Below are 11,746 nucleotides of genomic sequence, written 5' to 3' on the forward strand. Positions count from 1 at the left end.
AGGTTTGTTGAACTTGGTGCTGTTTATATCCCCATATAGGAACTATTTGTTTACTGACAGGCTAAATTTGGAATCCTAGGAGCTACAGGTCATGTTAACATAAGCATCCTCACCTCCAAGCTGAATGTTCTGTGTTTCTAAGCATTATGAACACGGGAGGAAGAAAGGAATGTATCATTTCACAACTGCTAGTCTTCCATGTTGGGCACTGGGGGCAACACAAGAGGTTACTCTCCCACTCTCATGGTCTCACTCTGATAGGCAAATGTGCAGGCCAGGTAGTAACTGGCCACTCACTATAGTCAAATGGGTATTCAGAGGGAGAAGCTGCAATGAGTTCTTGGCAGGGTAAATAAAATAAGGTTTTATTTAAAACCATTAGTCTCATGTGGCAGGAATTTCTCTTCCCCTGAAACAGGGGAAGAAAGGAAAGGGAGTCTACTTGGGAGACACAAATGGCAAATGGTTGTGGTCAGGGTTTATTTTCTGTGCTCAAAGATAATTCCTTGAGATGCTCAGGAGACCAACCCTATGGGGTGTCAGCTAGCAAACTAAGGTCAACCTCATGAAATACAAGTGCCTTGCCCACTGTACTATCTCTCTAGTCCCAAAGAAAAGGAAATTAGAATCAAAGTGTTTGTAATCTACTCAAGATCATTTTCCTCCTTATCTAGGATTTCTTTCATTCTTCCTCACCATCTTATCTGTACAAACCTTTCTCAGGAGCTAAGATCCTATGCTCAGTCCATAATACTCTCTTCTACCCTATTCTATGAGCAGTCCTAATTCTGGGCTCTAGCTCCTCTTGTTCCTGGAAAGCACTTGACCTAGTTTTTTTGCTTACATTTCTCCCTTTCTTTCCACCCACTCAACTCTAAACATTCGACAGCTCTCCAGATTAATTCTGCCTCTTGTACTTGTGACATCTCTGAAAAGAGACATTCCAAAGGCCCAACTGCTATAGAAAAAAAGAGAAGAAGTCTTTCCCAAAGATATTGTGAGCAAAATTCAAGTACCTAAATGTTTTCTGAAAATATTGTGTCAATGTAGTTCTTTAAGAAAGACCCAGGGGAGAAAATTACCAAGCCTAATCTCCATTCTTAGAGAAAGACTTGTCTTGCCTCTACTACATGTTTCAATATCAATGTAAAAAGCATTCTCCTTTAGGAAAACTGAGCCACATTGCCATTTATTTATCACCCATTTATGAATGTATACAATTGTTCACTTTATTTTGCTTTCATTCAACCATTCATCTTGATCATCATGGGGCTGTGTGTGAAAGCTCAAAAAATAAAAAGCATGAGTTGCAATTGCTAGTATAAGGAACCCAATGTTAGCAGATAGATAGATAGATAGATAGATAGATAGATAGATAGATAGATAGATAGATAGATAGATAGATAGATAGATAGATACATGCAGAAGTGAAACAGGATATGTACATATGTTGTAATAATAGATGTACAGGGGTCTATAGAGGCACCAGAAAAGTTATCAAGACGTTGAAGGCATTTAAAAGATTCCCAAATAATAAAGTAGACAAGTTGAATCTTTAAGGAAGAGAAATGAAGTAGGTGCAAAATAGGTGAAAAGGCAAGGAAAGAATCTGCTTTGGAAATCAAAGGAACATAATACATTTAGGAAGTAACTAAAATGTTCCATCAGCAGGACAAAATATGCAAGAATACAGGAAGAGGCACTGATGGTAAGAGAGAAGCTACCAGACACTTAGTCATAAAAGGCTTTGTAGAATCAGGGGCCGGCGAGGTAGCGCTAGAGGTAAGATGTCTGCCTTGCAAGCGCTAGCCAAGGAAGGACCGAGGTTCGATCCCCCAGCATCCCATATGGTCCCCCAAGCCAGGGGCAATTTCTGAGCGCTTTGCCAGGAGTAACCCCTGAGCATCTAACGGGTGTGGCCCGAAAACAAAAAAAAAGGTTTTGTAGAATCAATGGTAGATTTTATGCTGAAACCTGGAGATTTCAAGCAGGGGAGTAACTTGACCCAGTTTTTTCTTAAGAAAGGTCTCTGGCTAAGAAAAAGGGTTGGAGAATGGAAGCAAGACAGGAAGTGGGAGGATGATTAATGATGTAGAGATGTTACCTAGAAGCTTTCTGGTAGCAATCTGAACTGATCAGTGCTTTGGGACTAGAGTGGAGAGCACTTTAGACATATTTGTGAAGATAAGACAAAGAAAGAGTTTTCAACACCATCAAGAGGGCCACATTCTCATCTCCCTCCACTATACTATTTTTTCTATACTATATTTTCCTATACTAAACAAGTAACAAAAATCCATATGAAGGGGTCGGAGAGATAGCACAGCAGTAGGGCATTTGCCTTAGATGTAGAAGAACGAATCCCGGCATCCCATTTGGTCCCCTGAGCCTGCCAGGAGCAATTTCTGAGTGTAGAGCCAGGAGTAACCCTGAGCACTGCCGGATGTGACCCAAAAACAAAAACAAAAACAAAATCCAGATGATGATCCTCATCTGTCTAGTCTTTCTAATTTTTCTTATTTCTTATATCCCTTGACATTACATAATCACCAGGATGGTAAGATAACTTATCCACTGATGTATATCCATACCCAGAGGACTGTTGGAAACATTAAGAGAATCATCACGAATATTTATTGAATTAACGAGTATTTTATTAAATATTTATTTTTAAAGAATTGTGATTTGCAAAGTTAGTCATAGTTAAGTTTTAGGGATACAATATTTCAGCACCAATCCCACCATCAGTGTCAATCTCCCTCCACCAATGATCCCAGAGTCCCTATCAACCCCTGCCCCCAGCTTACCATCATACATAATAACAGACACATTTTTAAGTTTGGTTGCTAAAGTTTGAATCTTATGATTTCACTTTGGTTGACTCTGTGGCTTGGATAGTTAGTTCCATCCTTTCTTAACACCACCAATGCACCAAAGTTTTTTTGCCCCCCCCCCTTATTTCACATTTATTTTTCTCTTCCTCCACTCAATTTCTTTCCTTCTCCTCACTACACTCTGGGGCCAAGATGTTCTAGACAATCCCCAATTAAACCATTGCATTCCATCATGCAGTTATTTTCTAAATATCACAAATCAATGGTATCATTCTTTATTTATTCTTCTGGTTTACTTCATTTAACATGATGTCCTCCAGTTCTATCCAAATGGCAGCGAACTGAGTGATTGCAAAAATGAAAGAATATTTTTATGGACAGCAAAGAGCAAGCCTCTGTTTATAATACAGAAATATCATGACCATGAGCAATTTAATAAACAATAAACATTCAAATGAGCAATAGGAGAATCACTCTGAATCATAGCTATGCAAAGCCTCTGGCAGATCTATAACCTCTTGGCAGATTTTTCTTATTGACACAACTCTGCCCTAGCTGCAACTTTTTCCTAGGGGTGAGAGGCCAGTTCTTAGAACACTGATCCAATTCATAACAAAAAATTAAATATTAGAGATTTAATCTCAACCAGGCAGTCAAATCTTGAATTCTTTTCTAAAGCAAAATTTTAATAATAAAAATAAGTTTTAAAAAATCAGTATTTTTTTGTGTTAAGACTTACTTTAATATAATGTATAGTTTTTCATATAATTTATTAATGTCATTTTCTATAGGACACTGTAATTAATTCAGTGACATCATATTGACCTCATACAGACCAAGATGAAAGCTGTATCCTCTTGTGTACCAAGTACAAAACATGTGCTCACAACTTATCACACACAACAGTTATCAGAGCCCGACTCTCAGGATGACTCAAGCTGACAGTCGCTGCTTCACACAATTTCCCTCCACAGGAACGCCACCCCAGGACTGCCATGTTTGTGCAAACGCCTGCTCCGTGACACCTGACTACCTCCTTTTACCAGCTCCACTTTTGCCGGCCTTACTGCTGCCACTGCTAGATTTGCCAGATGACTTTGAGGAGAAGAGTCTTGTCCTAAACTCTGAAACATCAGGTAATTCATGGTTGGAATTCAGCATGTTCATTGATTGTTCCATCTCCCGTCTCATATCAGGATCGCTTGTATTGACTACTTTGGGCAGAAGGACAAATATCAATAATGGGAGGATCATCATCATAACCATTGGGTTCATGAGGAAGTCTGTCCAGCCCCAAGACTCTCTTTTAATGAATTAAGAAGGTGGGCCGGAGGACTTCATTTGGAGAGGGTAGGGCAGTCGGACTACTTCTGACGTTTTGATGTAATTCACATATCTTGCTCTCGTTTTTCCTTTTGAGCTAATATCCACTCGGACAGGATCAAACTTATATGCTGGAGAAATGACTTCTACTACGTAAGATCCAGACGGTATATCATGAACCACAAAACTCCCATCTGTCGTTTAATCCCTGGTTCCCCAGATGGCTCCTGAGTCCCTACAGCAATGATCCCAGAGCACTGTTGGATGGGGCCCCAAGACACCATCCATTCGTTGGGAGTATGTCAATCCCAATTGGGGAGCACCAGGGGCCATCTCCCCCAACCCCTGAGACTTGAGGAAGCCGACGTGCTCCTCGCCGTCCACCAGCACACGCGCCCCCGACACCCAGTCCTGGGGCTTCACACCGGGCACCACGGCTCTGCCCTTGATCTTGAAGCGGTCGCCACCACCGCCCGCCGCCTCGGGCGCGGCCCGGGCCCCTCGGATGGGTGCGCGGCCCCGGGGAGCAGCGGCAGCAGCACGGCCAGGGAGCCCCACTGCGCGCCCGCCATGACAGCTGCTCTCCGCGGGCGGGCGGAAAAAAAAAAAGTCAGTATTTTTAATGAAACAAACTATAAAGAAACATCCACTATATATTTCCTAGAACAGTTAAAATGAAAAGAAAAAAAAAAGACAATATCAAGTGCTTACAAAGACTAGGAGCTGTTGCAATGCCAGATATTGATAGTGAAAATAAAAAATAGTTTATCCCTGTGCAAAATAGTTGATTTTCTTATAAAGTTAAACATTTGCTTACAAACTGTCCTGAAAAAGGCAACTTCTGGCTATTTGTCTAAAATAATTTTAAAAATGTCCAGAAGCTAGAAAGAGTATAGGAGTTTGGGTGTATCCTTTGTATGTGGCTAACTCTGGTTCAATTCTTGGCACCATATGGTTCTCAAAGCATTTCTAGGTGTAGCCCAGATAATATCTGAAATCACAGGGCTGAGAAGCAATACATCCTTAGGTCCTAGCATTTAACCACTAGCCCAATTAACAGAATCATTAAGAGAGATTCCCCAGGCCTCAAAAAAAATTGTTCACACAAAAATACTCATATGAATGTCCATAGTAATTTTATACCTAACAGAAAAATATTGGAAATACCCAAATTTTATGAGTAGATTTGGTGAGGAGGGAATGTCACCCAGTGATACTCTGTGGTTATTCCTTGTGCTTTCATGGGTTACTCCCAGAAGTCTCAGGAGCTTCTGCAGTGCCAGGAATCAAACCTTGACCTCCCAGATGCAAAGTATATACTCTTGTTCTTTGGCTTTCTCCCAATCCTCATCAGAAGATTTATAAAACTAACTCATTCATAAAATATAATGCTATTCAATAAAAAAGAATGAATCATTGGCAGCTGTATTAGTAATGCAGTAATAATTAGTAATAAAGAAATGGTTCTTTAAATTTTATTCTAGTGAGCTTGGAAATAGCTCAAAAGGCTGGAACATAATAAGTTTTGCGTGCATGAGGTCCTGAGTTTGATTCCCTGACATGTCATGGTCCCCTGACAACACCATGTAGTGTTAAATAATTAAGGATGGGGCTGGATGGGGCTGGATGGCGATGGATTTCTTTCTGCAATCCCAGGCCACATGGCTCAGCAACCCCCATGCAGCCGGCGGGTCCTAGGTTAGGCGAACGGTGGAATCAGACTCACAAGCAGGCAGACCTCAGGAAGCATTATCTTTATTTATGCCCTAGCCACCACATGTGTGTGGCCTACTCATAACCTTTCAAGCATTTAGCCATTCTAGGCTTGCCCTGCGTCTTATTTCAGCCATCTCCCTCCGAGAGCCCACCAGGGCCAAAAGACAAAGACCCTTAATCCCCTGGCTTCCGGGTTTATCTACCTATTCCAAGACCCCTCCCAGGAATGGGCCGGGTCTTGCAGGTAAAGTCACACCTATTATCCGGTTCCCAAGACCCCTCCCAGAAATGGGTGGGTCTCAGATAGGTACCCTACAACACCATATATGATCCTGGTGGTTCCCAACACTGCTGTATCAAACAATAATATAACATCACCTCAAACATTGAACCAAATATTTCTACAAGTGTCTCTATTTTCACTGAGCACTACTTTGGAGGTCCAAAATAAGAGTAATATTGTTCTAAATATGAGAGTGCATACTATGATTTCATTTATATAATATTGAAGAAATGGAACATTTACAGTGACATAAAGAAATCATTTTAATGAATAGTTTCTAAAACTAGGGTTAAAGTGGGGGCGAATTTCCTACAAAGAAGCATTAAAGAATTGGAGATTGATGAAAATTTCTGTTTTGTTTATTTTTTTGTCCACAAAGCTATAAGGCAGGTAGGTATTCTACTACTTAGATGCCTGACATAAAGTTCTGTGTCTTGGGTGCAGTGGGGATTGCTTAATGCTAGTCGAATCTCATCAAACTTTTCACTAAAAATAAGTATTTTTATTATGGGTATGTTGCAAAATGTTGGGTTATAAAAAAAAAAGTCCTTGGAGCAGGAGCGATGGTGCAGCGGTAGGGTGCTTGCCTTACATGTGGCTGACCCATGACGGACCATGTTTCGGTCCCCTGACATCCCATATGGTCCCCCATGCCAGGAGCGCATAGCCAGAGTAACCCCTGAGCAACACTGGGTGTGACCCAAAAATTCAAAAACAAAAGTTCTTAAAAAACAAAGGATATAAAATAAGCATAATCATTTCATGTATTCACTTATAATTCTTCTTGGGACAGAGCTCTAAATATATCAGTAATAAACCGAGTTGTAATAATTTGAGGGTCTAGATTTTCTTCACATTTTCTGTACTTCATAGTTTTAGGGATCATTACTATATTCTGATTATAAATCAGAAAAAAAAGATTTGTTTATTTTAAAAAAATCACAGCTTTCTAGGAATAAAAATAAATAGTATTCTCCCAGAGCTAGCGCTGAATTTATTTTATTCCACGCAAAGTTTAAATTACTTTCAGAGAGAATTCAAATCAATTCTTTTAAATTTTCGTCTTCCAATGGTTCGTAGGTGCCTGGAACTCAAGTAAAAGACAAAACGCCCAATCCAGGGCAAGAAAAATTGACCCAGAAAGAAAGACTTGGTCAAACTGAGGCTGCAGGGAAGAGTTCCACTTCCCATAACATCCTTAGAGTGAATGCACTCGTTGGGGTCTCCCAAAAGGAAACCCTTCCCTTTTCCAGCCACAGTTGCTTTACCAAAGCCATTCCCCTGACTTTACCAGAGAGTTCTGAGCTGGCCTGAAGCTCTTCTGCAGAATCTTCTAGAAGAACTGCCCTGGAATCAAGCATGCCCTTTACTCAAATTTGCTCAACATCATCTGCAGTCCCCCTCTACCGCACAGATTTTAAAAATAAAAGTTTCTGGGCTCTCGCCCTGGTTTAACTTTCAAAGACTCCGCAGCTTTATCAGCCATTTACTTAAGGAAAAAAAAAGTCGCTGCAAGTGAATCTTGCACAGCCAGATAAAACTTGGGTCTATACTTGGGGTTCTAGCTTAAATTTTAGATTTCTTGGCCATGCCCCTGAGGACCTGGGCGCTGCTGCTGGAGTCAGAACCCCCATCCTGTCCTACACAACTAGCTTCCCTACCAGGCTGAATCTGATGCTAAGGAGCCATAAAAAGCATTTCCACAATAACTCACCAAAAACAAACCAAAAAAAAAAAAAAAAACAATGGGTGCCCAGTACCCAAGAGGGAGAGAAGGAAGAGGCAGGATAACTAGTTTGGTTATGCCAGCATGCTCGAATTTATTAAGATCACGAAGAGGAATGTTTGCATCTCAGCAGCAGCAGTAGAAAGCTGGGGGAGAGAGGGGTGAGTCCCAAAAGCGCCCATGAATAAATAAGCCGATGCCTCCCGGTTGACCAGAAGACTAAGTCCTGGAGAGGAAAAAGTCAGCGGGACGCAGCCTGGCGAGCGTCGGGGCTCCCTGCGGGCGGGAGTCTGTCTGTCTGTCTGTCTGTTTGTCTGTCTGTCTGTCTGTCGCTGGCTCTTGGCTCTGGCTCGGGGTGCCCGGAGACTCCTCCAGGCAGGCTTCGAGCGAGGAATGAGCCTTCCTCTGCAGAGGGCGCGGACCACAGGACACTGACTGTCTAGGGGTACACAGAAGGTCCTGGAGACAAAGGGTGATCTCCGCCGAGAGCCGCTACAGGTGGGTCCCCCGGGGCGAAGGGCGAGGGGTCCTCACTTGGTGTCACACACTGGCGTCGGCTGGCAACACACGGGCCCGCAACAGCCCCCCGATGAGCCGCAGCAGCCGCAGTCCCCGCAGCAGCCGCCGCCGCAGCCGCCGCAGCCACCGCCGCAGCCGCTGCCACCGCAGCACGAAGAGCAGCCGCAGCCCCCGCAGCCCCCGCAGCCCCCGCAGCCGCCGCAGCCACCGCCGCAGCCGCTGCCGCCGCAGCAAGAGGAGCCGCAGCAGCCCCCGCAGCAGGTGGGCTGGCAGCAGCACTCCTCGCAGCACTCCTGCTGCGGACAGCAGGTGAAGCAGTCCCCTGGGCAGCACCCCATGGTGGTCAGGTCTCAGGTCTGGATGGCGGCCGGAGGTCCCCCACGTCTGGCAGCGGCCAACTGCACGACGGCTTTTATAGCCCCTGCCCAGGAGGGTGTGGGCTCCGGGACAGGATGCTTCCTTTGTTATTATTTATGCCAGTTTCCAGACCAACGTCTCATTAGCCGCCTGTTTATTTTCCAACCCTGAGTACCTCAACTCATAAAAGAGCCCCACTCGTCCCAACTGCTATTTGTCCAGAGGGTAAAAATACAGCTTCCCTAAGACCTGTCATCAAGGCCAAACATCAACCTTGCCTGCCGTCCATCATTAGCCTTGTGGGGGACAGGTGGCCCAGCACAGCCCAGCCTGGAGTGCTTTTGGAGAATGACTGCTGCTTCGATATCTTCTCCCCCAATGCAGAGCAGAGGAGGGCAGCTTTGGGCTGCTGGCCCCATTGGTAGTGAATGTGGTCTTTGGCAAATTAGATCTTCGAGACTGGATGCCATCGGGGCCTCCTGGCCCCAGCCTAAGACTGCTCTGGGAAGTGAGATCATGTGGCACCTCCCTGAGGGTTCCAGCACCCTCATCCCGCTCCACGTGAGCCAGTCAGATATTTTTATCTGTGAATGGTATTCGGAGGATGCTGCACTTTTGTTGGGCTTGGTCGGGGAGCATCAGTAGTGAGTAATCACTGCCCTATGAATGAGACTCGTCATAAAACTGCCAGGCGCTGGAAGCCACGTTCTCTCAAGCTGCACTGCGTGGTGAACTGAATACTGGAAGGGCAGTGGGCAGCTCCCCAGCTCCAGGCCTCTGCAGGGAGAGAGGGAGGGAGGGAGGGGGGGAGGGAAGGGGGAGGGAGGGAGGGAATGAAAGGAAGAAAAGAAGGGGAGGAAAGGAAGGAAGGAAAGAAAGGAAAAAGGAAGGAAGGAGGTGAAAGAAAGAAAGAAAGAAAGAAAGAAAGAAAGAAAGAAAGAAAGAAAGAAAGAAAGAAAGAAAGAAAGAAAGAAAGAAAGAAAGAAAGAAAGAAAGAAAGAAAGAAAGAAAGAAAGAAAGAAAGAAAGAAAGAAAGAAAGAAAGAAAGAAAGAAAGAAAGAAAGAAAGAAAGAAAGAAAGAAAGAAGAAAGAAAGAAAGAAGAAGAAGAAGAAGAAGAAGAAGAAGAAGAAGAAGAAGAAGAAGAAGAAGAAGAAGAAGAAGAAGAAGAAGAAGAAGAAGAAGAAGAAGAAGAAGAAGAAGAAAGATGGTGGTGGTGGAAGAAAGGAACGAACAAAGGAATAAACAAACAAATGAAGAAATAAAGCAGGGGTCTCAAATTCAATTTACCTGGGGGCCACAGGAGGCAAAGTCGGGGTGAGGAAGGGCAGCATAAGGGATTTCGCTTACCGAATATTCGCAATAAAAAATCGCATTAATAAGAAAAAAATCGCAAAACATCGCATTAAACATTTGCATATCCCGAACGGAACTGCGCGGGGTATGCAAATGTTTAATACGATTTTTTTCTTACTAATGCAATTTTTTTTTTTTTTTTTTTTGGTTTTTGGGCCACACCCGGCGGTGCTCAGGGGTTACTCCTGGCTGGCTGCTCAGAAATAGCTCCTGGCAGGCACGGGGGACCATATGGGACACCAGGATTGGAACCAACCACCTTTGGTCCTGGATCAGCTGCTTGCAAGGCAAACGCCGCTGTGCTATCTCTCTGGGCCCACTAATGCAATTTTTATTGCGATTATTCGGTAAGCGAATAATCACGATACTGCAACATTTGAAGGCCGGCTGCGGGCCACAAAATGTTGTACGGAGGGCCACAAACGGCCCGCGGGCCTCGAGTTTGAGACCCCTGAAATAAAGGAAAGAATGAAGGAAGGAATGAAGGATCAAAGGAAGGAAGGAAGGAAGAAGTTTCCAAGTTTTCTTTCTCTTTTAGTGAACCTGGAACAAAAGCACTTAAGGACAAGAAGGGGTCTAGACAGATGATATGAGAACTTACACACTAGCCTTGCACGTTTGATTCCCAGTTTGAATCCTACTTTGATTCCTGGCACAATATATGATCCCCCAAAGGTGACTTCTGTGTGAAGAACCTAAGTACAACCAGATGTGATCCCCTAAAAGGAATAGAATGGCTGAGAATTGGGGGCTTTGGAGGAGAATGTGGGCAAAGGACACATGAACTGGATTTGTCAAGATTCTCAGAAGTTCACAGAATATGGAATTTTAGAACTGGGAGGCACCCTAAACTGTTTTAATCATTTAAGGTCACCGTCACTTGACCACCCTCCCCCAAACTTTTATCTACAGAAAATGACAGCAATGTCTGGAGAAAACATGGTGATGTTGGATCTGACCCACAACCCAAATATTCTAGTTCATGGTTGAATGTTCCTTCCACCTCATGTGTAGAAGCTCACCTCAGGGTATGTATAATGCAGCGATATCCACAGCAGAAACAACTTTTTCCCAATTGTCACCAATCTACAAAGAGATAAGGCCCCTTGGGCTGAAGTAATAGCACAGAGGGTAAGATACTTGCCTTAAAATGGCTGACATGGGTTTGATCCCAACATTTTATATGGTCCCCTGCACACTAATAAGAGCAATTCTTGAGTACAGAACCAGAAATAACCCCTGATCATTGCCAGATGCGCTCTACAAAACAAAACAAAGCAGTTAATCCCCCCAATGACTACAACTTTGATGAAAAATAAAACAAACAAATAACTGTATAACTTTGTAATCCACATAAATAAAAAAATAATATAAAAAATTTCAAGTCAAAAAACCTGAGCAGTGGTGCAAGCAGTAAGGCATCTGCCTTGCCCGCGCTAGCCTAGGACAGACCATGATTTGATCCCCCAGCGTCCCATATGGTCCCCCAAGCCAGGAGCAATTTCTGAGCACATAGCCAAGAGTAACCCCTGAGTGTCACCTGGTGTGGCCCAAACACCAAAAAAAAATTTTTTTTTCAAGTCAAAATTCATGTAATACACCTGCCTTTAGACACCATAGGTTCTCCTAGCGTG

General features: G+C 43.6%; 2 protein-coding genes across 2 annotated transcripts; both read right to left on the reverse strand.

Moving 5' to 3' along the window:
• Nucleotides 1–3,552: 3,552 nt before the first annotated feature.
• On the reverse strand, nt 3,553–7,517 carry LOC126000766 (ER membrane protein complex subunit 7-like). The gene is given in 3 exon segments (XM_049767902.1): nt 3,553–4,351; nt 4,439–4,789; nt 7,448–7,517. Coding segments are annotated over 3 exon segments (909 nt in total). The 3' UTR covers nt 3,553–3,863.
• Nucleotides 7,518–8,116: 599 nt separating this feature from the next.
• On the reverse strand, nt 8,117–8,739 carry LOC126020017 (keratin-associated protein 17-1). The gene has a single exon (XM_049781460.1). It carries the CDS (start codon nt 8,737–8,739, stop codon nt 8,413–8,415), a length of 327 nt encoding a protein of 108 aa, XP_049637417.1. The 3' UTR covers nt 8,117–8,412.
• Between the last annotated feature and the right edge of the window lie 3,007 nt (nt 8,740–11,746).

Source organism: Suncus etruscus, chromosome 1, assembly GCF_024139225.1.
Source record: "Suncus etruscus isolate mSunEtr1 chromosome 1, mSunEtr1.pri.cur, whole genome shotgun sequence".
NCBI lineage: Eukaryota > Metazoa > Chordata > Mammalia > Eulipotyphla > Soricidae > Suncus > Suncus etruscus.